General features: G+C 65.2%; 4 protein-coding genes across 5 annotated transcripts in view; 3 read left to right on the top strand and 1 right to left on the bottom strand.

The window, feature by feature from the left end:
• The first annotated feature begins 176 nt into the window (after nt 1–176).
• CHLRE_04g231222v5 (uncharacterized protein) lies at nt 177–13,888 on the top strand. 2 transcript variants are annotated; one of them, XM_043062105.1, is made up of 29 exons: nt 177–391; nt 456–518; nt 616–730; nt 897–1,021; nt 1,518–1,604; nt 2,538–2,603; nt 2,808–2,861; nt 3,203–3,266; nt 3,471–3,628; nt 3,960–4,066; nt 4,435–4,539; nt 4,916–4,966; nt 6,854–7,072; nt 7,418–7,658; nt 7,983–8,180; nt 8,444–8,509; nt 8,714–8,767; nt 8,987–9,055; nt 9,582–9,650; nt 9,875–9,979; nt 10,496–10,534; nt 10,670–10,822; nt 10,967–11,140; nt 11,274–11,369; nt 11,606–11,730; nt 11,938–12,012; nt 12,328–12,418; nt 12,701–12,829; nt 13,133–13,888. In XM_043062105.1, the coding sequence occupies exons 1-29, from the start codon at nt 368–370 to the stop codon at nt 13,214–13,216; spliced, it is 3,006 nt and encodes a 1,001-aa protein (XP_042925458.1). In that variant the 5' UTR covers nt 177–367; the 3' UTR covers nt 13,217–13,888. The 2 variants fall into 2 exon arrangements, with proteins under 2 accessions (XP_042925458.1, XP_042925457.1); XM_043062106.1 differs by lacking the exon at nt 4,916–4,966 and having other exon boundaries at nt 6,995–7,072.
• A 2,168-nt stretch (nt 13,889–16,056) lies between these two features.
• Nucleotides 16,057–18,481, top strand: CHLRE_04g231124v5 (uncharacterized protein). Its single transcript, XM_001703641.2, has 3 exons — nt 16,057–16,538; nt 16,640–16,784; nt 17,239–18,481. The coding sequence occupies exons 1-3, from the start codon at nt 16,408–16,410 to the stop codon at nt 17,494–17,496; spliced, it is 534 nt and encodes a 177-aa protein (XP_001703693.1). The 5' UTR covers nt 16,057–16,407; the 3' UTR covers nt 17,497–18,481.
• Nucleotides 18,482–18,524: 43 nt separating this feature from the next.
• Nucleotides 18,525–24,526, bottom strand: CHLRE_04g231026v5 (uncharacterized protein). Its single transcript, XM_043062104.1, has 10 exons — nt 24,079–24,526; nt 23,776–23,795; nt 22,845–22,917; nt 22,137–22,216; nt 21,733–21,824; nt 21,165–21,274; nt 20,787–20,887; nt 20,412–20,613; nt 20,046–20,093; nt 18,525–19,657 (listed from the first exon to the last, which is right to left on the bottom strand). Exons 1-10 carry the CDS (start codon nt 24,343–24,345, stop codon nt 19,358–19,360), a joined length of 1,293 nt encoding a protein of 430 aa, XP_042925456.1. The 5' UTR covers nt 24,346–24,526; the 3' UTR covers nt 18,525–19,357.
• Nucleotides 24,527–24,626: 100 nt separating this feature from the next.
• Nucleotides 24,627–26,937, top strand: part of CHLRE_04g230928v5 (uncharacterized protein) — a 7,346-nt gene continuing 5,035 nt past the window's right edge. The window contains exons 1-5 of the mRNA XM_043062103.1: nt 24,627–24,813; nt 24,904–25,032; nt 25,379–25,536; nt 25,961–26,187; nt 26,756–26,846. Coding sequence (XP_042925455.1) covers nt 24,715–24,813; nt 24,904–25,032; nt 25,379–25,536; nt 25,961–26,187; nt 26,756–26,846 — 704 coding nt within the window. The 5' untranslated portion in view covers nt 24,627–24,714. The remainder of the gene's footprint in view (nt 24,814–24,903; nt 25,033–25,378; nt 25,537–25,960; nt 26,188–26,755; nt 26,847–26,937) is intronic.

Raw genomic sequence — 26,937 nt, 5'->3', positions numbered from 1 at the left:
ACGCAAAAGCTCTGCTACATGGTATGCTTCAGTCAAGCAACAGCCTCAGCTCAGAGGTACACGCGCGTCGCCGATGCAGGCCCACCGAGCATCCTGAGGAACATGTTGGACTTCCGAAACCATGCCGTGGGTTTTATTGCTTCAATGAAATGGAAGTGCATGGTAGAGCGTATTAGTCTATGGGGAAACGCCTGTTTCGCGAAGGCACGGGACTAGAAGCGCATGGAAGCCCTCGAAAGTTCTGCGCATGCGTTCGGCTCGGAGGGTCAAGCTCAGTGCCCCCACCTACGCTGACCACTTTCACTCGACTTGCTATCTCTTTTGCGTACCTAGTTAGTCGTCGAACTTTCGGCGGAAACTAGCAGCAATGGCGCAGTCTCAGCTTGCCAAGGTGCGTCGCAAGCGGCAGCATTTCTTGGTCGCAGCTCTGAGCTCATGCCCTCCGCTCTTTGCAGGGCTCTCGCCAGACCACTGGTCGTCCCTTCCAGAACAAGCCGGCCCGCGCTGCGCGCCGCCTGGTAAGCAAGCTTCACGAGACGGTTGCGGCTGGGCTTGCACGCTGACCCATATCCGCAAGTCCGCTCAATTCGCGTCCGCACCCCGCTTCTTCCACAGGTGATCCGCGCTGCTGACGCTAAGGAGATTGTGTTCGACCAGGAGTCGCGCCGGAGGCTGCAGGCGGGCATCAACAAGGTGGCCGATGCCGTCGGTGTGACCCTGGGCCCCCGCGGTAAGATATGTTTAGATACAGCTAGGTGATCTGGCTATAATTGGCTTGGCGAGGCTGGTAATTGGGCCTTCTGGAGTGCTCCAGAACATATCATGCGCCGCCGACCCTCTCGCTAGGGCCGCGTCCGTTTGCAGTGCAGCTGACGCGAAATGCTTGTATTTTACAGGCCGCAACGTGGTGCTGGAGCAGAAGTTCGGTGTGCCCCAGGTTATCAACGATGGCGTGTCCATTGCTCGCGCTATCGAGCTGAAGGACCCCGTGGAGAACGCCGGTGCCCAGCTCATCAAGGAGGTCAGCAAGCGTTGGAGTTGGCGATAGCGGAATGCGTCACGAGCTCAACCGGGGGCTGGGGGGAGCCCTCTGGGGGCGTTTCGTGGGGGCGTTTCAAGAACGCATGCAGGTCCGCGGGGCGTTGTTGGAGAGAGCAGTCAGGTGGTGTCCGCGCCATGCCCTAGCTCAGCCATCTCACGCTGTGGCTGTGAGGCGGAGTAACACGGCAGCGGCATGCGCGGCAGCACGCGGCAGGCGGGGCTCTGGGGCGGTCCGCGTGCGGCCCCCAGCGCGGGCTCCGACCCGGCAGCCAGGCAGCCACGCCCCCGGTCTCCGGGCCCCTGCAGCAACAGCAGCTGTGCGCACGGCGAGCATATATGTGAATGTGCCACCCCCCGCCGCGGACCACAACATGCAACGCCGCGAGCCCAAACACACACACCGGGTCAACGGTGCGCCTCTATGCCCTCACTGCACCTTCGCTCAACCCGCCTTCGCTCAACCCGCATGCATGCAGGTGGCCGGCCGCACCAACGACGCCGCGGGTGACGGCACCACCACCGCCTCGGTGCTGGCGCGCGAGATGATCCACTACGGCCTGCAGGTGCGGCGGAGGTCGGGGAAAGGGGAGGGGAAGGGGAACGCGGGTCAGGGGGACACGCGGTAGAGGGGCGGGGGCGCGCAGGTGCTTGCGCTGCCACAGCGGAGGGTCTGAAGTTCAAGAGCCGGCGTGGACGTGAGCAAGCCGAGGACGAGGATGAGGGGTGAGCAGCACCGGGGCGGGGGGCGGAGACAGCGACAAACAGCGCCGGCGCCGGATCGGCCGGCCAGGCGACAGGCTGGCTGTGCCTGTGTGCCACGCAGCCCGGCACACAGGCCAACGAGGAGTCCCACACAGGCGGCTCCTTGAGCGCTGCTGGGGAGGGCAGAGGGCATTGCAGCAGCCGCGTTGCCACACGGGCGGGGTGGGGAGCAGCGGCGGCAGCAGGGCCGGGCGCTCGAGGTGGAGGCGGCGGCGGCAGCACTGGCGCGTAGGCCGTGTGGGGGGCGCCGCGCGGCGGCCGCGCCAGCAGCCCGGGAGGCAGCGTGACAGCCAACCGAGTGCCAACGCCCGGTCGGCCTGGCCCCCTGAATTCTATTGCCTTGGGCACGCAGCCGGCCAGCCAGCCAGCCAGCCGGCCGGCCAGCTGCCAGGCAGCTATCGGGCGGGGTGGCAGTTCACGTCGTCCGCCTTCGCGTGCGCGCACCAGCCGGCAAGAGGCCGCGGGAGCAGAAGCAGCGATGCGCGCAGCGTCTGCAGGGGAGACGCTGGCGTGCAGCCGCCCTGCAGCACCAGCACCAGCAGCGGACACATACGTGTGCGCGCAAGGCTGGCCCCATGCCCCGCGCCCTGGCCTCGGCTGTGGCCTTAAACCTGGTCTGTGTGGCGGCGTGGCTCACCCTCGCGCACTGGGTCCCCCCTAGTTTAGCTTGGTTTGGTGTAGTTTGGGCTGGTGGTATTTACACCCCCCCCCCCGCCCCCGCCTCCTGCCTGCAGTCCGTGACCGCCGGCGCCAACCCCATCGCCGTCAAGCGCGGCCTGGACAAGACCGCCGAGTACCTGGTGAGTGCTTAGTAACTTTAGTTGCAGTGTTTGGGATTGTGCTTAAAAGCTTGGGACCGTGTGTTTGTCCTTGTGTGATTGGGTTTGTGTGTTTCTGTGTGTGTGCTGGAGCATGCTGCAAGCAATGGCGCTCACCTGCGCCCGCCTGTTCGCGTCACATGCTCCTTCACCACGCGGTGTCCTCCCCGCGCCCGCGCCCTCCAGGTGGCCAAGCTCAAGGAGCACGCCAAGCCCGTCAAGGGCCGCGATGACATCAAGGTGAGGGGGATGAGGAGGGCTGACGAGGGGCGGCAGGCGGGGCGGGAGGCGGGGCGGAGCGGAGCGGAGCGGAGGCGAGGGGGCCGAGGGCGGTGGAAGGTGGAGAGTGGGTTAGGTGGACACGCCACGCCACGCCACGCGACGCACCATGCAAAGAACGATGCCAGGCCAGGCCAGACTCGCCGACTCGCCTCGCCGTCTGCTTGACCCAGCGCCAGCCCCTAGCTCCACCACTACCTTGCAACTCCCGCGCCCCCGTCCCCCCCTGACTGATCTGCTGCAACAACTTGTCAACATCATCTCGTCTTGACTAGTCATGCATGTAACCCCCCTCCCTGCAGGTGCTGCCCTACGGCGACAGTCTGGACGACCTGCGCTGCATGTGGAACGGGTTCAGCTTCGCCGGTGAGGGGGCGGAGGGGGTCGGGGCCGAGGAGGGGCCGGTAGCCGGAAGGGCTGGCGCGGGATGCGGGTTTGTACAATACGAACCGTTCGCATGAATGGCTAACCTCGCCCCCCTCCCCAGTTAGGGCTGGTATATACACGTACACACCTGTGACCAACACCTGTGCCGTGCACCTCCCCGCTCCGTGAACCCCACTGCAACAGAGTGCCTGGTGAACAAGCGGCTGAACGGCCTCGACATGGGCCGCGGCCTGCTGCCTGTGGAGTTCCAGCACCTGCTGGCGCGCACCCGCCACGAGCTGGCCGGGCTCATGGGCGCGGAGGCCGAGGTCCGGGTGGGCACACCCGTGAGGCTGGCGCAGGTGCGGCGGCAGCGAGGCGGGGCGGTGGGAAGGTGGGGCAGGTGGGAAGGTTGGAGTTCGGGTTGGGGTTGGGGTTGGGTTTGGAGTTCGGGTTGGGGTTGGGGTTGGGGTTGGCGGGCTGCACCTCCTCCGCACTCTCAGGTGCGAGTCTCGGGTGCGAGTCTCGGGTGCGGGTCTTCTCAGTGGTGCTCCGGCGTGCTCCGGCAGGTGCCCACACACCCGTCTACCACTAATCATGAGTGTAGTCCCCCCCCCCCTCCCCGCGACTGTTTCCTTACGGGATTGGTTCAAAGTTAACGTCCCCTCCCCACTCGCACACTCGCGCCCGCAGTCCGGCCCCGCCGCCGACCCGCTGCCTCCCGGCGGCGGCTCCGACACGCTGCACCAGGTGGCGTACACGGACCTCATGGCCGCAAACGCCGAGTCGCTACTGCGCAGGTGTGTGTGTGGGGGCCGCACTGGCGCACGGGGCGCCAGACTACCAGATACGCACTTGCCCGTTCGAAACCCGTTCGTCTCCTGGCGCATTTACATACACACACACGCACACGCGCCGCTAGCTCGCCTCGGCCCACATCCCATCAGTATTATCGCTTGCAACTAACGCCTCTGCCTGCACTCACCTCGTTTTCGTGGGTTTTGGTCTAGTTTGGGCTGGTATTCACAACACCCCAAAACCTCTATTACCCCCGCGCCCTCCCTCCCTCTACCTGTTTCTTTGGGCTCGGGCGAATGACGCCCCCTCCCTCACCTGACCCCACCCCTCCCACCTTCCACACACACCCCACCCCCATCACCCCTGCCAGCCACGCCGCCGAGCACGTGCCCATCCTGTGGCTGGACCGCCTGGTGGGCAACGTGACGGGCCTGCCTGCCGACGTGGCCAAAGTGTACGACAACTGGAAGTCAGTGTGAGTACGAGTGTGTACGACAGACAGAGGCACGGCGGTAGCTGTAGCGGAGTCGGGGCCGGCGCCGTTAGTGGGCGCACGCGCTGAGGTCGCTGGCTCGTGCCCTCCCCCCTAACCCATTCCGCTGGGCTCGGGCAGATAAGCTCCCCTCCCGCCTCGCTCCGTTCTCCATGAACGGCCACCACCACCACCACCACCACCACCACCACCATCACCACCATCACTCTTGTTATGTGCCGTCGTGTCTCTGGTCATTCCTGGGAATGGCAAAGACAAACTCACTTTACCCCCACCACCACCACCACCACCACCACCACTTTTCCAAACATCCCTGCAACCCCTCCCCACACGCACACATACACACATACACACGCAGATGTCGGGCGCTGCACTATTTCACGCTCCAACCCGACCAACGGCGCGACTGGTAGGCAGACCTGCAGCTGGCCGTGGTAGCTGCCGCGTCGTTGTTGGTAGGGACTCGCGGCCCTGGCGGTACTGGTGCCAGCGGCACTGGCGGCGGGAATGGCATGAGCCACACAGGCTGCTCCGCCCAATGCCACGACTCACGTAGTGCGGGCGGCCGGTGGGGGTGGGCGCGGCGGCATGGTTGTTAAGGCCGCTCCTGCCCGCGGCTGAGGGAGGTGCGGTGCACACCTGTTCGGAGCTAGCGATCTGTGGCGTGGTCGGCTTGCCACCAATGAATGAATGAGGTGACGTGCGTGTGGCTGTCAAGTGTGAGAGGCGCGGCGGAGAGGCCCGGGAGCCGCCTGCCAGGCACCGCCGGCGGGTACGGGTAGGGGCCCGGGGTGTCGCCGATGAACAGTACCCGTGCGTGTGGCGGGGCAGGGGCGTGTGCGGTGCCGCGCTGGAGGAGGGAAACACACGCCTGCTCTGTTGTGGTGCTCGATCAGGGCAGTGTGGGTCCTGGGCTGCACAAGAGCGGCATGTTTGGTATTTATGTCGCGGCGTGGGGCTGCGGAGTTCCTATGCATCGCATGCGTGTGTCGGACGATCAGGTACCAGCTTAGACGCAGGGACACCCGTCACACATCCATGCTGGCCCCCCGGCCTCCAGCCTTGTAAGTGACACGGAGGGGTTTCCTCCACGTGCTCCCCTCCACTTCATGCTATCCGCGAGGCGAGCGCTCGAGGCACTGAGGATTGGACTTTCTTAGTACTGGGACTTGCCCCTCTGTGTTCTGGCCAAACTGATGCAGCCTGGCCAAATCATAAGGACGACCTGGCCTTCAATCACACACACAGCTTCAGCTTGCCCAGGCGTCGGAAGACTCAGAGCTGTGTCAGGGCCTGAGAACTCACCCATTATCGACGATGCTTGCCTCTGGCTTCGTGTGGTGTTGCATTATGCTGAACCCCATTTCTGTAAATCACGCTGCCATGCCAGGCCTCGCAAGGACACAGACAGATAGTCACGTATCCAAAACCTCATACAGCCTGCCTACATTCCCGCGGCCCTACCGTACACCGTACGGCTGCGGGCTGCCACCCCTCCCCTCCCCTCACCCCTCTGCGCGCATCAGCAAACTTCCAGCCAGCCAGCAACTTGTCGGTACAGTAACTCCGGCGTTCGACCAGCCTGCCCTGCCGTTGCAAATTGTTTGCTGTCTGCTTGGGGTATGGGCGTCAGCTGCACCCTATGGGACCTCGCCAACCTGCCTGAACCCTGTCCCATCACACACCCCTCACCCCTCTCCCTTACATACTCGTCCCAAGTCAGGTCCACACGCGCCACGGGCATGCCCGCCTCCACTCTCCAGCAGCCGAGCCCGTGTGTCAACGTCCGAACAGGAGGAACCCAGCCTGTCCACTACCTGCAGGTACCGATGATGCTGGTGAATGTGGAGGGCGGTTGCTACCAGAAAATCTACTTGTCCGCACGCTCGCAAAGGCAAAGCGCCTCGAGGAGCGCGTCCAGCCAGCCTCTGAGACCCCTGTATACGGTAGCCTGCCACTTTGCCGCTGCGCAGCTGCCACGGTCATCTTCAGGCAGGGACTCCCATGCTGTCAAATGCCAGATGCGTGCAAAACACAGCGCACACACTGAATGTGTGTGTCACACACATTCGCCGTACTGCGCGGCTGTTTGCGGTCCTTTGCGTTTGTTGCAGATACAAACTCACTGGTCATTCTCAACACACAAAACCTGTCGATTATTGCTACCCAAGCTACACAAATCGTTGCGAGCTAAATAAAGCAATTGCTGTGAACCCTCGACACGGCCGCACAGCGGCAACGCGCTTGCGTTGAATGGGCGCAAGCATACTCCAAGTATCCACTTGGTCTTAGGCAGGCGCGTCAAGGACTTACTGGAGGCTCGCGCCTCGCAGAACCTCGCCGGAAGGGCAGAGTTTAGAACCACCTTTATAGCCGCCCAAATGTGTCAAGCAAGGTCTTTCACACTGCTGGTATCGCTGCTCATTGTCGTCGGCAGTCTGCAGTGGGCTAGCGGAAGCGACAAAGTTTTCATCGCCACCAAGGGGGACGAGCCCAGCAAAGGACATGATATCAGGTAGGCAACGAGAAGAGTCGGAGACCTGCACTCGAGCGCAGTCCTTGGCGGGGAGTATAGGCCGGTGTGGGCACACTCGGATTCGGCATGGCATGCAGGCGGAAATTCGCACCACATAGGTGCGAGAATCCCCAAAGCGTTTCACACACTATATTCCGCCAGCACATACAGTGCACACCGGGTTGATTTGGCATCACCTTGTGCACACGTTTTACGTAACACGTCCACGAACTGTGCCGCCTTCCAACGAGCACGCACACGTGCACTGGCCGCCAGCTGAAGCCTTCCCCTCACACGCGCTTCCTTACACTCCTCCCTTTCCCCCTTTTACCCCCCTCCCTGTAGCCTGGAGTTGAATGACGACTGTACGGGCCTGTCGTCCGTGCTGCTGGCTTCTTGCCGCGAGCTAGGCGGCGGTTCGGGCCACTACGCTACCGGCAGCGGCGACCTGCAACACGCGCACGGCGCCGCCGATGTCGACCGCCGCCGCCAGCTAGCTTCGGCCTCCAAGCTCAGCTTCACGCTGCGACTGGCGGGCGGCGGCCGCGTCAGCCCCAGCGGCACCGCCAAGTCGGGCTGGTTGCAGGTGTGTGACTGTGTGAGGTTGCAGGCGCGGCGGGGGGTAGGCGGGTCCGGAGGGAACCCAGGGATGGTCCGCGTCGTGATTACGGTAGCGGCATGAATGTGGGGCATGATTGTGGGGCATGCGGATGATGCGGGTGATACGGGTGATCATGGGGTCCTACGGGTTCGCCGACTAGCTCGGGCCAGCGCCCTGCCAGGTGGCCTCATGATCCCCGCCACGGACACCTTGGGGCTCCGCAGCGCAGAACAGCACGCATGTCTCCCCGCCTGCCCCTTCCGCCCCTCCTGCCGCCATGCCCTCACTCCTCACCCACGGACCCCGCAGGCCTCGGCGGACGGCGGCGCCACCTGGGGCGCCGTGTGCTCCAAGCACTGGGGCTCGGAGGAGGCGACCGTGGCGTGCCGGCAGCTGGGCGGCGGCTCCACGGCGCTGGGCCTGCCGCGCTCCGCCGCCTCGGCCGGCTTCGCGGCCAGCGTGCCGGCGCCCACGGCCGCGGCGGCCTCGGCGCTGCTGCATGTGCAGGTGCGTCTCTCTTTGTGTGTGTGTGTGTGTGTGTGTGTGTGTGTGTGTGTGTGTGTGTGTGTGTGTGTGTGTGTGTGTGTGTGTGTGTGTGTGTGGCGCTGTTGCATGTGCAGGTGCGTCTCTCTTTGTGTGTGTGTGTGTAAGTGTTTAAGTGTGTGTGTATGTGTGTGTATGTGTGTGTATGTGTGTGTTTAGCTTGGTTTGGTGTAGTTTGGGCTGGTGGTATTTACACCCCCCCCCCCGCCCCCGCCTCCTGCCTGCAGTCCGTGACCGCCGGCGCCAACCCCATCGCCGTCAAGCGCGGCCTGGACAAGACCGCCGAGTACCTGGTGAGTGCTTAGTAACTTTAGTTGCAGTGTTTGGGATTGTGCTTAAAAGCTTGGGACCGTGTGTTTGTCCTTGTGTGATTGGGTTTGTGTGTTTCTGTGTGTGTGCTGGAGCATGCTGCAAGCAATGGCGCTCACCTGCGCCCGCCTGTTCGCGTCACATGCTCCTTCACCACGCGGTGTCCTCCCCGCGCCCGCGCCCTCCAGGTGGCCAAGCTCAAGGAGCACGCCAAGCCCGTCAAGGGCCGCGATGACATCAAGGTGAGGGGGATGAGGAGGGCTGACGAGGGGCGGCAGGCGGGGCGGGAGGCGGGGCGGAGCGGACGAATTCAAATGCCGCCGTCGCAGCGGGCAGCGCCTTTACAGACGTAGTCTTGTTCGTGGATAGCGTCTGTGTGCAGTCGCGGCGCCCGAGCCAACGAGCCGACCAACCAGTTGACTCGCTAACACTTGCTGCATCTACCCAACCGACAACAACAGAACGTTGCCTCCATCTCGGCCGGCAACGACAACGCCATTGGCGAGATGATTGCCGATGCCCTGGACAAGGTGGGGATGGGGCTGGGGTTGAGGGTGTTTGCCCAGTTGTGTGTGTCTGTGTGGTGACTGCGGCCAAGGGTCCGTTGTGTATTGGGTGGAACCGGATCGCGGATGGGCAGGTGCTGTGGGCAGACGGTGGTGTGTCGGTATGCGGGTGCAGGCACATGGGGGCCACGTGGGGGCAGCGGCAAGCGGCAAGCGGCAAGGCCGGGCAGGAACAAAGGGAGATAGGGCGGGGAGCGCACGAGCTCGCACGGACATACGAACATTGCAAAGGGGAATTAGGGGGTGAATCTGAGAGCAGGTGAATTGGAGGGCAGGGGCGAACAGCGTTGTCACACGGATCGGGCAGTGGGAGGGGCCTGCCAACCAAGGGGTCGCCCCCGAGCTGAGCCACGGCGGACCCACACACAGATCGCCCACATACACCTGTGTCGTATACACTCATGCCTGAACACTCACTGCCTCTCCACCAACACGCACACACACACACACACACACACACACACACACATACACACGCACGCGACTGCAGGTGGGCTCCAACGGTGTGCTGTCCATCGAGACCTCGAACAGCACCGAGACCGTGGTGGAGGTGCAGGAGGTGAGGGCGGCAGTGGGGTTGGAGGTGGGGTTGTAAATACCAGCCCAAACTGGGGGAGGGGAGGGGGAGAAGGAGGCGAGGACGAGGGGAGGGAGGGGCAGTCACAGAGAGGAGCAGCGTGCAGCCGGCATGGGACACTGGGGCACTGCCCCACCCCCCCACACACCCTCCCCCGCCCACTCTCTCCGCGCACACCCTCCATGCACCCGTATCACAACCCTCAGGGCATGGAGATCGACCGCGGCTACATCAGCCCCCAGTTCGTGACCAACCAGGAGCGCCTGCTGGTCGAGTACGACAACTGCCGCGTGTTGGTCACCGACCAAAAGGTAAGGAGGGCGGGGGGGATGGGGAGGGCGGAATGGGAGGGGAGGGGGAGGTTGGGTGGGGGGAGTCTGGTGTGTGTTTAAGGGGGTGGGCCTTGCGGCGTGTGTGTATTTGGGGCAGGGGTATGGGAAAGGTTGGAGCATGGGATGAGGGGGAATGCGGTTGGCAAGGTGGCAAGCGGGTGTGGAATGAACAGGAATGGTGGGACGGGGAGGGAGCACCACCAGCGTGGTGGCGGAGGGACTCCGGACGCAGCGGCAGCAGAGCGGCGGGCTGCGAGGGTCCTGGGCCTGGCGCATGATGCGTGGACACACGGCGGCACGGGGCGGCAGCGGCACGGGGCGGCAGCGGCACGGGGCGGCAGCGGCGGACAACTGGAGCAGCGGCAGCAACGGGAGCAGCGGCAGCGGGAACGCATGATGATGATGGAACCGCCGGCAGCCACCCGGGGCGTGTGTATGCTCGGGGCATACGTCTAACCTCTCGCTCCTGTCCCTCTCCCCCTCGCTTCCCACCAGATCGACGCCATCCGTGACATCATCCCCATCCTGGAGCAGGTGCGTGTGCGTGTGTGCCGGCCGAACATGGGGAAGCGGCGACACGGCATGACGACACGGCACGTGTGCCTCTTGTGTGTTGTGTCATCACTCCCACTTCCATCCAAATCACACATCCGCCCCTCCTCTCTGCAGGTGACCCGCCTGAACGCGCCGCTGCTGATCATTGCCGAGGACGTGTCCGGCGAGGCGCTGGCCACCCTGGTGGTCAACAAGCTGCGCGGCGTGCTCAACGTGTGCGCCATCAAGGCGCCCGGCTTCGGCGAGCGCCGCAAGTCGCTGCTGCAGGTGCGCGTGTGTGCGCGTGTGCATATTACCTGGGTGCGGGGGGGGTTGCTGTGTGCACTAGGTGGGTGGGGCATGGGGGGCTGTACCAACGTTGCGTACTCGGCTCGGCTCGTGATACACATCCCCACCCGCACTCCCACACAGGACATTGCCATTGTCACCGGCGCCGAGTTCATTGCCAAGGACCTGGGCATGAAGGTGGAGCAGGCGGTGGTGGAGCAGCTGGGCGTGGCGCGCAAGGTCACGGTGGCCAACAACACCACCACCCTCATCGCCGACGCCGCCTCCAAGGACGAGATCGAGATGCGCATCGCGCAGGTGCGCGTAGGCGGGGGGGCAGGCGGCAGGGGGGCCGGTTGGGGGGAGAAGAGCGGCGGCAGGGGGCGGCGAACAAGCGTTTCTCAAACTGATATGTAACTATCTCCATGTTGTGTCTATTCCGATACCGCAGCTCAAGAAGGAGCTGGCCGAGACCGACTCGGTGTACGACACCGAGAAGCTGAGCGAGCGCATCGCCAAGCTGAGCGGCGGTGTGGCCGTCATCAAGGTGAGGGAGGCGGAGGGGAAGCGTCGGGGGTAAGGGGGAGGGGTTTGGAGGGGGTTCGAGGGTGGGGAGGCGGAGTGGGGATGAATGCATATGGCTGGGTGGAGAGTGGAACCAGTGACACCCCTTTCCCCCAACCACTTCCTGAACCAGTCATACATGTAAATCCCCACCACCAACACTCTCCTCACCCCCCCACCCCTTCCTCTGGTTCTCCCCACCGCCGCTGCCGCTGCCAGGTGGGCGCCGCCACGGAGGCCGAGCTGGAGGACCGCAAGCTGCGCATTGAGGACGCCAAGAACGCCACCTTCGCCGCCGTGGAGGAGGGCATCGTGCCCGGCGGCGGCGCGGCGCTGCTGCACCTGTGAGTGCTGTGAGGGATTGGAGGGAGTGGAGGGTGGAGTGGGAGGGGGCTGGCGGGTGTGCACGGCAAAGGCGGGACTGCAGGGGACGAGGGCAGTAAGCGGCTGCGCGCGGGATATGCCACCGCCTCGTCATGTTTGCCTCGCAGCACGCATACCGCGCCGCATCACGCCTTGACGCTGGCGCCCTCACACGCGCCCCCGCACAGGTCGGAGCTGGTCCCCGCCTTCAAGGAGACCCTGACGGACGCCGAGGAGAAGCTGGGCGCCGACATCGTCATGAAGTGAGAAGCGTGTGTGTGTGTGTGTGTGTGTACGGGGTGACGGGGTTGTAGATACCAGTCCAAACTATAAACCGAACCCAATACAGAAGAGCGAGCGAGTTGTGCCGGCCGCGTTCGAATGTGTGGGCTAGTCTTGGGTCCATGCCTCGCAAGTGGGGCCGGGTTACTGGGGAGTGTCGTCCTTGGACTGCTGTCGCAGAAGAGCATTGTGCAGTCCGCCAGACCGGAACGGCTTGAGTACCGCACGGCACGTGCCTGTCCTCACCAGCCCTTGCTGCCTTGTCCTTCGCGCTCCCTCTTCGCTCTCCTCCCCAGGTCGCTGCGCGCCCCCTGCCGCCTGATTGCCGACAACGCGGGTGTGGAGGGCGAGGTCATTGTGCAGCGCCTGCTGGGCAAGCCCTTCGAGGTGAGGCGAGCTGGAGGCAGTGTCTGGGTGGTGGGGGGGTGAGGCAGTAGCAGTAGCGGGAGGCAGTAGCAGTAGCGGGCGGCAGCAGCAGTAGCGGGTGGCAGTAGCAGTAGCGGGCAGGGAGCAGGTCGTGCCTCACCCCTCCTCCCTGTCGGGCGCCTGACATCGTAACCGACCAGGATCTGACAGCGGCTGCCTTTTGGTTTCCCAACGCGCAGCGCCACTAACCCTGACCCCCCCCCCTCCCTCCTCCCCCGTCTCCCCAACCCACCACCTCCCCAGGTGGGCTACAACGCCATGATTGACAAGGTGGAGAACCTGCTGGACGCCGGCGTGATCGACCCCGCCAAGGTGACCCGCAACGGCCTGCTCAACTCGGTGTCCATCGCCGGCATCATGCTCACCACGCAGGTGAGCAGGAGGAGGGGAGGAGGGGAGGAGGGGAGGAGGGAGGAGGTTGGGGAAGGAGGAGGGCTGGGAAAGGAGGAGGGCTGGGAAAGGAGGAGAGGCGGCGAATGGGGAGTTGCGGAGGAGGGAGGCCGTGGAGGGAGGGGGCCGAGCAAGCTTGAATGGAGTGAGAGCGGCAGCGAGCAATGACGGTGCAGCATAGTGATGGGGCTTGCTGCTCCGTGAAGACATTAATGATGAGGACCGCGTCACCGCCCTTAACTCTGCCACTTCCCTCCTCCCCTCCCTCCCGCTCCTCCCCCTCAGGCGGTGATGGTGGAGAAGCACAAGCCCTCGGAGATCCCCGGCGGCATGACCGCCTCGGGCATGCCCTCCGGCATGACCATCTAAACAGCGTCTCAGCGCTGCTGCTGACTGAGCGCTGCGACTGGTCGGCAGCGGGCTGGTGTGCTGGCTGGCCTATGTGGTGGAGCTGGCTGGCCGGCATGCGTGGCGCAGGACTGAGCGCAGAGTGGGGCAGGGGGGCGGCACAGGCCGCGCGTGTGGTTCTGTGGTTTGAGCAGAGGGCGTGGAGCAGGAGGAAGGTGAGGAGGAGTAGCTAGGAGGGGGTGGAGGTAGGAGGGGGCTTGGAGCTCTGGACAGGAGCTGCAGCAACAGCGGCAGCGGGAGTTTGCGCCCGCGTCAAGGATCGCCAATGGTACGTGCCGCGGCGTTTGGTGCTGGTTAAGAGGTGGCACAAACCAGCTCCATGTCAGGGTAGCGGTGGAAGCAGACAGATTGTTATCTGGCCGTACACACACGATAAACACGCTTGGGCGTGGCAGCATGTGTGTGGTTTTCTGCGGGTTGTGCCCTTGTTCCCGATTGAAGGGGTGTCGTGACGAGGGTGGGGCCGCGGCGTCTTGCCCTCCAACTAGGGTGCAGGTCACGATTGACTGGAGGTGTGTGAGAGAGCGATGGAGAGGTGTGTGCAAAGAGAGGGAGCAAGAGTGATAATGACGGGTTAATCTGAGACACACGCGTGTTACCCACCTTTCGAATACTGTGTAAGCAGCCAAAATGGCCATGCAGCGTTGCGCTCCCGCTCTGGTGGAAGCTGGTCTTGGGCATAATAATACTACTAAAGCACTGGGGAAATGCGCCCGGTCAACGCGCGGAGAAACGCACATGAACACAAGCAACTCCCCGGCGTCCTTTCCGGCTTTCCCCTATCACGGCCCGATGCGCGTCGGCAAACTTCAAGCCAGCCAGCCACTTGCCGGTCAGGGGAGGTTGCAGGTACAGTAACTTCGGCGTTCGACCAGCCCTTCCCTCCTCTCAGCCGCGCACTCCTGCCGTCCTGCCCTGCCCTTGCAAATTGTTTGCCATCTGCTGGGTTTGGGGAACCAGCTCACCCTACGGGACTTCACCAACCTGCCTTCCCGACTGTCCCATCGCACACCCTATCATGGCCCATGAGCATCTGCGACCGTCAGGCGATGTGCCAGGTACCCTGCATGCCCCTGAACTCTCCCCCCACACACACATATACACGCAAGTCGCAAGGCAAGGCACCTGCCCGATGCCCATTTGCCGACTTCCCCTGCATAGCTCTGCCCACTCTGCCCACTCTCGCAGTCCTCTTACCGCCCAGCACTGTTTTGTAGTCGCTGCCATCAGCCCGTCACTGTCTGCTGGCCGGGCGGGCCACAGGATGCTGCCGTGAGCAGTACTGGGGGCTAGTGGTCTTGGCTTTGCATCTGCATAACAGCGACCAGAAGCACTGAAGCGCTGGCAGCAGTGGCGGGCGCGCTGCCAGCCGGCAAGCCGCCGCCCAGTCAGCTGAAGCAGCTCAGTCGCGCCGCCGCTGCCGCTGTGGGGGCTGAGCTGGGGGCCGGAGGCGTAGGGCGGCGGTTAATGGCGCGGCGACGGGCGCGGCGGCGGCGGGCGGCGCGGCCGCGCACCGGGGGACAGCGGCTGTGCGGAGATGGTGGCGGCGGCGGCGGAGCCGAGGAGGTGCCGACTCCGTGGGCAGTCCCAAAATCGGCGGGGTGGGTGATAGGAGCAGCAGAGGAAGACGGCGCTGGCGGCGAGACAGCAGCACCAGCAGCAGCAGGAGCAGCGGTGGCAGCAGAAGCAGAAGCAGCAGAAGCAGCAGTGGCAGCACCAGGCAGCAGTGGCAGCAGTAGCAGTAGCAGCAGCAGCCGTTGCCGGCACATTCCTAAGTGAGCTGCAACGAACGGCCAATCGGCTATACATGGGCGCCGGGATTCGTGAGTGCATGACTCGATCAATCAAGTGGCCATTCCTCATCTACCGTATGTATGGCCGGCGGGTGGGAGTCGTCGGGGTCGGGAAGCCACCCTCCTGCGGCCCCAGGCATCCCGGGGTGCCCGGTTAGGTGGCTACATATCCCACTGCCCACTGAAGACGACCCGACTGGGACATGTGACACACCACGCCTGCGCCAACCCGACCCAGCCCATCCCCACACCGCTCGCCCAGGCATCCCGTATCCCTGGGTCGCCCCTCCCCAGGCATCCCGCAGCCCCCGCCCATGTGGCCAGCTGGGACGCCCCGCTGGAGAGCTGCAGCCTGCAGCGTCGCTCAAATCCTGTTGCATCAACCACACCGGAATCGCCCATCCCCGAAGCTCCGCCCACACCAGCAACTTCGGCGTTCGACCAGCGGCGCACTCCTGCCCCGCCCTTGCAAATTGTTTATCTGCTGGGGTCTCGGAATCAGCTGCACCCAGCGGGACTTCACCAGCTTGCCTTACCACTGTCCCATCGCACGCCCACATCAGCACGTTCGGCCAGCCATGCACTTCTGCTCTGCCACTGCAAACTGTCTTCCGTCTGCTTGGGATATGGGCATCAGCTGCACCCTACGGGACCTCGCCAACCTGCCTAAACCCTGTCCCATCACACGCCCACATCAGCACGCTGCAGCCGACACGTGGTGGCCCCCTGGAGCCCTCCCTCCCTCCCTCCCTCCCTAGCAGAGGCTGCAGAAGTCCGTACCCCCCCCCCCCGCTGTGCCCCACTCACGTGCTGCACACCACCTGCACGCCACAGTGCGCAGTCTTTGCTAACCCCTCGGCCTCCGCGACAAGCCCAGGCAGTGCGTGCAGTCCGCTCGGGGCCCGGCCGTTGATTGCTCCTTCCTGAAGGTGGCGCTCCTTGCTCCGCTGCACACGACCATGCATAGACTGCGAATGCCCGGCACAGCGTGGGCTCTCGAGTGAGAGCCTGTAGCCCAGTGTGCACTTTTGCACTTCGCGTCAACTTGCAGCAAGCCCGTCGCGGTCATGGCAAGCATGTTTCACGCAGCCATGCGACTTCCTTATTTCATACGAAGAACAGATTTCCGCGGCAGTAGTCAGGAGCATCCCCATGCAGGCGCGGAACCCGCGCAAGTGTTTTGCCAACCTTCGCTTCGCGCGGAATCGGTATAATAGTTTGTAAGGCTAGTGAGCCCTTTAGTTCATGTCCCTAGGGCCATAGCCAATAGATTTTAGGAACCTTTCGCTAGTTCGATTGTAAGAGCCCTCGAGGCTCTTTAGACTTTTCACAATTAATTTCCAGGAGCCACTCGCCGAGATGGACGGCGCCTTCCCCAATCGTCGGGGGGACGGATACGGGGGCAGCCAGGGTGATGGCGAGGGCCAGGGAGGGAAGCCTCGCGGCTTCAGGGGCACCGCGGAGAATGCCAAGACCAAGGTCTGCACTAGGTAAGACCAGCAGGCCAATTGCACGGGCGGGAAACCCAGGCCGAACAGGTTCCGGCAGAACCTTGACCGAGTTGAGCGCGCTCTTTGGCCGGGGTGCACAGGTGGCTGCAGGGCGATTGCCGCTTTGGCGCGCGCTGCAACTTTGCCCATGGCGAGCACGAGCTGCGGAAGCTGCCCGAGCGTCAGGGCGGGCGCGGTGGTGGTGGCCGGGGCTATGGAGGCAATGCTGGTCCCTACGGTGGCCGGGTAAGAGCTTACGGCGCCGCTGTATTGCTTGGGATGCTGAGGCACTCATCTAGGAGGTGGAATACGCGCATTGCCGCGGGGTTCGTTGCTGGGACGTTGCGCGATCATCGGGCATTTTGCCGAGTCCTAGCCCGTGCAACAGTCGGTCTGGCCTGGCCTGCTGCATGATGCAGTCGAAAGAAACACAGTAAAGCAGTGGTTGCAGGTGTTGCAGCCTGCCGAACTCCGCACCCTTGGAGGGTCGCATGAGCCCGCCCTTGCAATGCGATTTCCAGCTCGGAGGCCACAGCTTCTCATGTTACTCGGGCCATGCCCCGCAGCTCTCGCACCAGCCGCAAAGCAGCCGCACCCCTCTTAGTCGCTCAAACTGCCCGCGCAAACCCTGCCCGTGCAACCCACCGACCGCATGCCTCTCAACCCCTCTCGGCTGCGCAACTGCTCCCTGCCACCACAGGGCGGCTACGGCGGTGGTGGCTACGGCGGCCAGCCCGGCATGCCCGGCGGCTACGGCGGCGGCCAGGGCGGCGCGCCCGGCCCCAACGTGTCGGAGGACGTGTGGGCGGCGCAGGGCTACCCGGTGCAGGGCCCTAACGGTTGGGTGCAGTACCGCACCCGCGACACCGGGGAGCCCTACTTCCACAACCACCGGACAAACGAGACGGTGTGGGACCGGCCCGCGGACTGGCCGGTCACGATGCAGGGCCAGATCTGAGCAGGACGCGGCGCGTAGCAGCTGATACACGACGACGAGGACAGGGCGGAAGAGCAGGAGCCAGCGGGAGCGGGAGCAAGCGGAGACTGGGCAAAGGCTGTGTAGAGCAACAGCTGCCACGGGTTGCGGGTGGTGCACACAAAAAGCGCTCCCGAATGGTATATACATTCGGGTTCGGGGGCGGTCGCGCGTGAGGAGGCGCGCCTGGCAACGGGCGGACGCGTGTGTGCGTGTGCATGTGTGGTGGGCAGCGGGTGAGGACGCGGCCGCGGCGGAGAAGAGGCGTTGCTTTTGTGGCGGGGGTGCACACTGAACACCACGCCGGCCGGGATCATATAGGCCGTGTGAACACCTGCGAGTTGACTGCGCTGGAGCAAGGCTGATGACTTGTGTGAGTTGGACACCGACACGAGTTGCGGCACCCATATCAATTGTGATGTGCCGTCTAGGAACCCGTCGGCTGATGACCCCAGGTGTGCGAACCTAGTCCCGACGGCGGCCCCAGCCATAGCATGCTTCTCATAGTGTAAGCGCTGGTGGTCGTGGCGGCGTTAGACGAAGTAGAGCGTAGTGCTGATTGACCATTGGACTTCCTCGGTGGGCGAATGCCCTTGGACCTAGAAGATGCTGGAAGATGATGATGAATTAGAGCGAGACTTTCCCGGCCGCGAGGGCGAGAGGCCCGGGGGCCTTCGTCGTGGGCGCCCGGTGTCGATTGAGCCGGCGGTCGAAGGGGTCTTGGTGTATTTCGGTTGCGGAGGCGTTTGGGTGTGCCGGAGACATGCGTAGGACACGGGAGCAAGGGGGCCGAGCCGGGCCGTTCTGGAATGACCGCAGGGATGGGGGGGAGTGCGACGCTGGATGGCTGTGCGAGTGGAGGGCGGTCACTCAGGGGCAAGCAGGGCAAGGGCGAGGGACGTGTGGCCGCCGTGAGCTGCGGGCCCTGACCGGCATCGGGGATTGAAGGCTGTAACGAGCAACGCAGCGGTGTGACAGGACAGGCGCGCCAGGGCTGGGCGCCAGGGGTGGCGCAGCTCAGGGAAGCGCAAGCGGCCTCGGCATAGCAATCGCCGTGTCCCCGGGGCCTCGTCAGCGGTCAGCCCCCTCGCCCCCGTCAGCTTATCTCCAGCACTTAAAGCTGCGCACGCTTGCGCACCAGTCTACAGAACTACAGAAGCTATACACATACCGTATACACACACAGCGCTGCGCCGCCGCCGGACTGCCCCCGGGGACTGTCTGCCCACCCGCTGTCGGCCGGCGCTGTCGGCCGCCATCGGCGCAAGCTACTTGCGCATCCGGGTCACCACCTCGTCACTCCATCAGCCTATCTGTCAGTGTGATGATTCAAATATCTTCTCAAATGGCGTCCAGCCCTGTCCAGCCTCGTCGCACCTACTCCCGGCTGCAGGTGCGTGCAGCCCGCCCGCATGTACACACCGAAGTAGCAGTCGCCGATGTGTGCTCGTGCAGTCGCCCTGCCTAACCCAGTGCACGCGCGATTGGCCTTTGCCACGCACAACTGACTCGCCCGTCGTTCGAAACAGTCTCTGCACTCGACAATCTAGCGCCGTCGGCCATCCGCGTCAACGTCCGTGCCACTCGCCCCCCCCCCCGTCCTGCAGGCGCAAGTGACAAGCTGTGAAACCCCGCGCCCGCACCGCCGCCGCCTCATCCCGGCAGCCGTTGTGACCTAGCCAACACACATACCGTACTGCAGTAATGATATGCCCATACACACACAGCTTGTCCGCCTCACTCCATCGCCATCTCCAGCCCCCGCCCCTCACCTCAGCCACCAAGCTCCCCACCCCCCGGCCCCAGCCCTCAGCCCTCAGCCCCCAGGCCCCGGACCTGCCCTCTACCTCGCGGCACCCACCGCCTCACGCTGCGATGACCCTATCCCATTCCCGCTCCCGCTGCTCTCGCTGCTCCCGTTGCTCCCGCTCGCGCCGTTGCCCGCCGCGCCGTTGCCTGACGCCGCCGCCGGCTGCGCGTACGCCGCCACCGGGGACGACTGCGTCTCGTACTCCACCTGCGCCCAGCCGTCGGGCGCGGCGGCCGCCTCTGCGCTGGTGCGCGCCGCGAACAGCTCGGGATGCTGCGCGGCGAAGAGCTGGATCAGCTCGGGCGGCACGTGCTCCTCGGGCTCCCAGGAGGTCTGGACGAGAGAGGGGCGGGGGCGGGCAGCATGGTTAGTTAACGACGAGAGGGGGGACCAGCATGGGTGGCGGCGGTATGAGCATGAGTGCGGCAACGAAGTGGTGGGCTGGTGCAGGCAGCGCATATGAGGGGATGGGTATGTAAGGCCGGCGGCGGCGGGGAGGTGGGAGGTAACTGTTCATTCTATACCGAACTAAACCAGTAACCAAGCCAGCCCACAATGGGGAGGAGCGTGTAAGAAATGGGGTGGATTGGAGAGTCGCTGGCGAGGGCCAGCGCGGGTTGCAACACCGCTCGCGACGACGTCAAACCAGTGAGGCACATACCGATGTCAGACATGCGCACATCCTCCTCTCCGCCCACGTCCCCGTGCTCCTGCCACTCACCGGGTAGCCGTCCGACCAGCGGATTTTGAACCGCCGCTCCGTGCGCACCTGCGGGTGCAGGGCGGGTGGGTGCGTGGGTTGGAGGGGGCGCCCGGTGTAGGAGGAGGAGTGCAAGGGCCACACACACGTCGTCCCGAGCCGTGCGGCGCAGCAAGAGGCACATCCCGACGCTCAACCACGGCGTGGCATCTGGTTGTGCCCCCCCTCCGTTTCTCTCGTGTTCCCCATTCCCAGTCACACAGCAGCCCGCACACGCCCCCCTGACACCCTCCCAACACTCCCCCAACACCCGTCCAGCCCCCCCCCCCCCACAATCCCCATCGCCCCATCTCCTCCTCCCCCCCCCTCCGCTCCCCCCCCCCCCACCTGCACCACGTCCAGCACCTCCTCCGCCACCGCGTACTCCAGCCCCGCCAGGTAGTCCTCCAGCACGTCCGCAGACACGTTGCGCTCCGGCACCCACTCGTCGTCGCGGCCGTCGCCGAACGACACCAGGAACTCGCGGCCGGTGCCGTCGGGCGTGGCGCGGCAGTTGAGCACGTTGCCCGGCTCCACCTCGTCGTACAGCCTGTACGGGTGGTTAGGGTGGTTGGAGGGGGTGGTTTGGGTGGTTGGTAGGGGCGGTCAGGGTGGTTGGGGTCGTCTGGGTGGCTGTGGCGGGGCCCCGTCTCGCGCCTCTGCCCCTCTTTCCTCCCCTCCGCCCTCTCCCCCTCCCTCCGCCCCCGCCCCCCCTCTCCCGACCTGTCCGTGAGGCAGTTCTTGACCTCCTCCAGCTGCAGGATGCGCTGCACACTGCCCATGGACAGCGGCATGGAGGCCCGCAGGTTCTCAATCAGGTTCACCTGCAGGGGGCGGGCAGGAGGGAGGGGAGGAGAGGAGGAGGAACATTTGGGGGGATGGGGGAGAGGTGGGCGGAGAGGGAGGGAAGGAGGGCAAAGAGGTTTGGGCAATCGAGCCCACGCCGTGTTCTGCTGATACCCATACAGTCCGGCGAGACCCTTGCAGCCTCAACTCCAACCCCTACTCGGCCGCCTCCACCTAGTACCGCCCTCCACCTAATCCCCCACACGCCCCGCCCCCCCCCCCCAGCCCCCAGCCCCCAGCCCTCCTGCTGCTCACCACGTCGCGGCCTGTGTTGTCCTTTATCTCGGGGTTGGCGCCCGCCTCCAGCAGCACCGCCATGGAGGGCGTGTGCATGTAGCCGGCGGCCATGTGAAGAGGCGTGTAGCCTGTGAGGGGGAGGTGGGGAGGTGGGGAGGTGGTGTGTGGAGGGGGAGGGGAGGTGAGGGGTGGTGAGGGGGGGGGGGCGGATGGGTGCTGTGAAGGGTAAAGTGAGGTTGGGATGGTGGTGGTGTGGTGGTGGCGCAGTGGTGCATTTTGAGCTCGACCCCTCCCCCCTTTGGGTGATCAAGGCTTGCATCCCACCCCAGCACCACATCTCCTCCTCCCCTCCATCCGCCCAGGCCCTGCCCCTCCTCCTCCACCCCACGCCCCCTCCATATCCTGCACGCCCAAATCACTCCCGTTCCTGCCCTGCCTTCCGCTCCCTGCTCACCCCTTAAATCAGGACCTATTTTTGGGCCCGGACTTTCCATGTAGCCACGCCTCCTCGGCCCCCACCTCCCCTCCCCCTCCCACCTCCCCCTCCCCCGCTCCCCATTTCCCTCCCCCACTTCCCCCCGCTCACCCTCCTTGTCCTGCAGGTCCAGCTCCGCCCCCGCCTCCACCAGCAGCCGTGTGCACTCGGCGGAGCCCAGCGCGGCGGCGAAGTGGAGCGCGCTGCAGACAGGGAGTGGGTGGGCAGGTAGGTAGGTAGGTAGGTTTGCGCGGTGGGAGGCGGGTGTTTGGGTCGTGCCGCCGTGCCAACACGCCACGCCCCAGGCACGACCCTGGTGCCCCCCCCCCCACCTGCCCCTTGCCCTCTCTCCTTAGTGAGCTCTCACGTCGCCCTCCTCCCGTTTATCCTCACTCCCCCTCTTCCCCATTCTTCGCCCTCCTCGCCCCACCAGGAAGCGACCCCGCCCGACATGTCACGAAACACACACGCCACGCCCGTGTAGCCCCCCTTTGCCCTCTCACCCCCGCCCCCACCTGCGCCTGTTCTCGTCCACCACGTGCGCCAGCAGCTCGCGGCCGCCGCCCAGCATCTTGATCATGGCATCCACGTCAGCCTGGGGGGTGAGGGGTAGGGTGGGTGAGGTGGGGTGGGGTGGGGTGGGTAACGAATGCAGGGATGGTGGCATTACGCCCGCACGCCCGCATTCCGCCGATCACCTCGACTCAACGCCGCAGCACGACGCTATGGCCGCTGGTTCCTGGCCCCTGGCCCCTGGCCGCTGGTTCCTGGCCCCTGGCCCCTGGCCGCTGGTTCCTGGCCCCTGGCCCCTGGCCGCTGGTTCCTGGCCCCTGGCCCCTGATCCCTGGCCAGCCGCACCTGCCTATGACCACCGCCTGCAGCAGCGCCCCCTGCCCCGCGGCCACATCTTGCCTTAAAGGTGGGGTGGCTCTCCCGTCGCCCACCTCACTCCCCCACCCCGCCCCCGCGGTTTGACCCCAGCGGTGCCCGCATCTGCGCCGTCTCCATGTCAGGCCCCTCCGCTATGGCCACAGTATCAACAAGCGCAAGCTGTCTCACTGTCAGGACCCCAACACCACGGCGTGCGCCCTGAGCCTGACGTCAACCCCTCCTTCGCCTCCCAGCTCCTCCCAGCTCTTGCTTCTCCCACGCCCTCCCATCCATGCCCTGTTACGCCCCTCCCCACAGCAGCTCCGCCCTCCGCTCCTCCTGCTGCCTCCCACCTTGCGTGCCGCCGCCCACCACTTCTCCTCGAAGTCGCGCACCAGGTCCTCGGACAGGTCCGCAGCCACCTCCCTGCACAGCGGCGGCGGGAGGGTGAGGGAGGAGGGAGGGAGGGAGGGAGCGTGCAAGGGGGCGTGTGCAAGGGGGCGTGTGAAAGGGGGCGCGTGTTGGCAGGGAGTGCGCCCAGGCAGTGCGCCGAGGGAGTGCTGATTGCAGGCTACGTGCGGCGCGGCGGGAGGAGACCGCCCAGTCTGTTTCCCCGCCCCCCTGCTGGCCGCCCCGGACTGGGAGCCGCGGGTTGTGCTGACGGTGTCTAGTACGGCAACGGGTGGGTACCCGCCAGACCTCCCCGCCGAGGGCCCCATGCCCCATGCAACCGGGCCCCGGCCCCGAGCCCAACACCCGCGCCGGCAGCGGCGCTGGGCTGGGCTGGGCTGCTGCTGCCCATGGCTGCGTGCTGCTGCGCCTGAAGGCGGTGGCGTGTGGGGTGTGGTGCCAGGCCACAGGACTGGGTGACCCAGCACCGCACACGGCCCTACGCAAGCACGCGCCCATACGGTACGCCTCTGTCAGGGTGCGCCAGACCCGCCGCCAGACACCCCGCCCGGCCGCCGTGCGGCGCCGTGCCGGGGTGCTGTGAGGCGTGCAGCCGTGCTGGATCCAATGCAACCGCCTGGGGCGTGTGCGCCGGAAGTGCCTGCCCCCTTCAACCCCGGGGCATCCCGGCTGCTGACCAGTCCACCCTCGCCCAGCCAACAGCCATGGACACTCCTGTCCCGTCAGCCCCAACCCCAACCCCAACCCCAACCCCAACCCCAACCCCAACCCCAACCCCAGCCCCAGCCCCAGCCCCAGCCCCAGCCCCAGCCCTGGCCCTGGCCGCCGTCCCAGCCCTGGCCGCCGTCCCCGGCCTCGCTCCTGCCAGCTCACCAGGTGCTGTCAGATCCGTCCTGTGGAAGAATTGGAATGGGACGGGAAGAGCGGGCGGGAGGGGGAGCGTAAGCTGCGTGCAGGCTCCTGGGCACATGACAGCATCCCGGGCGCAGGAAGTGCGGTGAAGAGTGCAGCAGCTAGGCGCTACCCCGGCGCGGTAGAGGGCAGGGGTTGACGGGCAGCGAGCAAGGATGGTTGGGACGGGGGGTGGGGTACGGATGGCATGGTCGACGCGGGAGATGTCTCGCGACACCTCGTGAAGCATAAGGTGGGTCGCGCTGCACCCGGCCCAGCTCTCACCTTCCATTTCACTAGGTACTCGACGCGCGGGGGATCCGACTCCACCACGACGCGCGCGCCTGCAAGCTCCTCGACCTCCTTGTAGCCCTCCGCATACACAAGCGCTGGAGGCCCCGCACGAGCAGGAGCTAGGAGCTGTTGGTGTACTCTCGATGCCACAGGAGCAGCAGCGGTCAGCTGTCGCGCGCGAGGCGCGACACTCGGCACGACCGGCAAAGGGTTCCGGCCGGTGCAGGCCGGAATCGAAGCCAGCTTTCGCATAAGCATTTTTGTCTTATTGTAAAAGGTCAATAAGAAAAGGCGGATCTAGCAATGGAGTAGCGGCGTTCAGGGGCCCCTGTCCTTGCCGGGAGAGTCCCCTGCAGGTTCCGTAGGAGCTGAGACTTATTTAATCAAAGCACTCCTTTGGGTCTACTGCTGGAGGGCGGCAGGACGAGGGCCTTCAGCGAAGATTTTTGCAATGAGGGCCTTGTCAGTTTTTTTCAGGCTCGCGACCCCCTGTCGATGCCCTAATATCATAGGTTTGTACTAGATAGATGATAGATAAACTCCAGAATGCGGTCAAGATGGCTCCTCGCACTCTTCGCGAGCTTGAAACTGGCAGTTTTTGTAGCTAGTCAACACGACCACACGCCGATGGTATTTGAGCCATCGCACGTTGCTCTTCAGCTTGCAGTATCCAATTTCACCGACATTATAGGGAAGCAGACGGCCACCCAGCAATGTCTCGTTGAGGTACGCACGCCAGGGACAGCTTCAGTGGCCCCAAGCATTTGTACACCTAGCGGCGGATAGCGGTAACATAGATTTGCGTGCCTACTGCAGTTCTACGCGTCGTGGTGCCCTGCGTGTAAACACTTTGCTCCTACTTTCGAGAAGATAGCAAAGTTCCTGAGCACTCAGAAGCTTGACGGAGGAAAACTCTTCATCGCGCGTGTGGACTGCGCAACTGAGGTGCGGGCGGGGTTGTGCAACTGTCGATCGATCGCTTGTGCAAGCGCGCGCACAAAGGATCTTATTTGTTGTCTTCTAGTACACGAGTGGTTGCGTATGGGAGTCGTGGGTGGCGCAGGTGAAGCCAGCAGGGGCGCTGCCGGCCTCCAAGCGAAACCGTGGGTACCCATTCCTTCACACCCGCGCCTTCCTATTGATCTAGGCCATTTGCCTGTTTACCTAACGCGCCCCCGGACTCAAAGGAGTTAGTGGGGCCACATGGACTCGAACCCATGTAAATGCTCATGCTCATGCGCCTTCCCACAACGTTCCCCTCTCCCCTCGTCCCCCTCGCCATGCTCCCCAGGTGGACCTGTGCAGCGCATTTGAGATCGGCGCCTACCCCTCGCTGCTGCTGGGGCCTGGCCCCGCCTTCGTCGCCAAGCAGCGCAAGTCGCTGGCCAACTTCGAGGGGCCGCGCGAGCTGGCGCCCATCCTCACCTGGGTGGGAGCTGCCTTCAACACGTGGGTGGCGTGTGGTGGTGGCAGCGATGGGGTGGTGGTGAAGGGGGGGTGGTGAAGGGGCCGTTGGAGGGGGCGTCGGAGGGGCGGTGTGGCGCTGGAGGCGGCGGTGGAGGGGGCAGTGGACACGGGTGACGGCGTGTGTATGCGCGGGTATGTGAGTAGGCGGATATGTGCGTGTGGAGCAGGCGGATAGGTGGGTGGGGAAGGCAATGCGCAATCCTGGCTGCCCGGCGGGTGGAGGGTGTCATGTACATGTGCAGCACAGCAAGAGGAGCGGTGGGTGCCGTCGCACGGCAGCCAGGCCGGCAGCGGCGAACCGACTGACCGAGCCGCCTTGCCGCCTTGCCGCCTTGCCGCCTCACCGACCGACCGGCCGACCGACCGACCGCATTCCCCACCGGCTGCATACCTTGCCCGCACGCAGCACGCTAACATACGTGGAGCCGGCCGAGGAGGAGGAGGGCAGCGGCGCCACAGCCGGCAGCGGCAATGGCTCGGACAGCAAGGGGGCGGGGGCAGGCAAGGCTGCGGTAACGGCGGCGACGGGGGCGGCGGCGAGCGGCAAGCGGCGTCCGCGGCCGCCGCCAGGCGCCCCGGAGTGGACGCTGGCGGACGTGGAGGGCGCGACCCTGATGCTGTGGCAGATCATAGGTGGGCACCAGGCACTGCTCGGCACTGGGCAGTGCAGGGCGAGAGGGAGGCCAGGGCGGGAGGGAGGCCAGGGCGGGAGGGGAGTGCGGGACGGGAGCGGTGCCAGGGCGGGAGAGAATGAACCTCTGGGGTGGGTGCGTTGGTGATGGGCGGGGGGGGCGGCCGCCCTTGTTCCCAGGCACGGGGTGTGTGGCGGCACACGGGCGGCGTGTGGGGTGCCGGGCCACACAGCACATCATCACAGCACGTCATGCGCGTCTGCGCCAGCGTCCGGGTCCGGGTCCGGGTCCCGCGCCAATGCGTTACCGTGTGGCTGTAGCTTTGACTGGCTGCCCAGGGTGGGCGCGTGTACGTGTCCAGGGGTGGGTCCGGGTGTGGGTCCAAACCAGGGCGTGGGCCAGGGCCCGGGTCGCCGGAGTGCCACTCGCTGATACATTACCGTATGCGCCACCCGTGCCCGCGCTCCCCCTGAACCCCCACCACCACCACGTGTCCCCCACCACCACGTGTCCCACCCCCACCCCCATGTGTCTCACACGCACCCGCACGCACCCGCACGCACCCGCAGGCAGCACGCCGCTGCTCCATCGCGGCGCCGCCAAGCGCGAGGCGCTGCAGCTGCTGCTGGCGGCGTGGGCGGAGGCGCACCCCAGCCCCAGGTAGGGAGGGGAGGGGAGGGGAGGGGAGGGGAGGGGAGGGGAGGGGAGGGGAGGGGAGGGGAGGGGAGGGGAGGGGAGGGGAGGGGAGGGG

The sequence above is a fragment of the Chlamydomonas reinhardtii genome, chromosome 4, assembly GCF_000002595.2.
Source record: "Chlamydomonas reinhardtii strain CC-503 cw92 mt+ chromosome 4, whole genome shotgun sequence".
NCBI classification, from domain to species: domain Eukaryota; kingdom Viridiplantae; phylum Chlorophyta; class Chlorophyceae; order Chlamydomonadales; family Chlamydomonadaceae; genus Chlamydomonas; species Chlamydomonas reinhardtii.
The sequence above is the reverse complement of the archived record's forward strand: the minus strand, read 5'-3'. Positions and strand labels throughout refer to the sequence as shown.

What these genes read in the sequence shown, in the direction of transcription:
- CHLRE_04g231124v5 (XM_001703641.2), top strand. Translation starts at nt 16,408, where the DNA reads ATGGACGGCGCCTTCCCCAATCGTCGGGGGGACGGATACGGGGGCAGC. An exon ending in AAGACCAAGGTCTGCACTAG is followed by an intron (nt 16,539 to 16,639) that starts GTAAGACCAGCA and finishes CGGGGTGCACAG; the next exon opens with GTGGCTGCAGGGCGATTGCC. An exon ending in CTGGTCCCTACGGTGGCCGG is followed by an intron (nt 16,785 to 17,238) that starts GTAAGAGCTTAC and finishes CTGCCACCACAG; the next exon opens with GGCGGCTACGGCGGTGGTGG.
- CHLRE_04g231222v5 (XM_043062105.1), top strand. Translation starts at nt 368, where the DNA reads ATGGCGCAGTCTCAGCTTGCCAAG. An exon ending in GTGCCCAGCTCATCAAGGAG is followed by an intron (nt 1,022 to 1,517) that starts GTCAGCAAGCGT and finishes GCATGCATGCAG; the next exon opens with GTGGCCGGCCGCACCAACGA. An exon ending in TCATCCCCATCCTGGAGCAG is followed by an intron (nt 10,535 to 10,669) that starts GTGCGTGTGCGT and finishes TCCTCTCTGCAG; the next exon opens with GTGACCCGCCTGAACGCGCC.
- CHLRE_04g231026v5 (XM_043062104.1), bottom strand. Translation starts at nt 24,345, where the DNA reads ATGCTTATGCGAAAGCTGGCTTCGATTCCGGCCTGCACCGGCCGGAAC. An exon ending in GGACCTGCAGGACAAGGAGG is followed by an intron (nt 21,275 to 21,732) that starts GTGAGCGGGGGG and finishes TCCCCCTCACAG; the next exon opens with GCTACACGCCTCTTCACATG. An exon ending in AGGTGCTGGACGTGGTGCAG is followed by an intron (nt 20,094 to 20,411) that starts GTGGGGGGGGGG and finishes CTGCACCCGCAG; the next exon opens with GTGCGCACGGAGCGGCGGTT.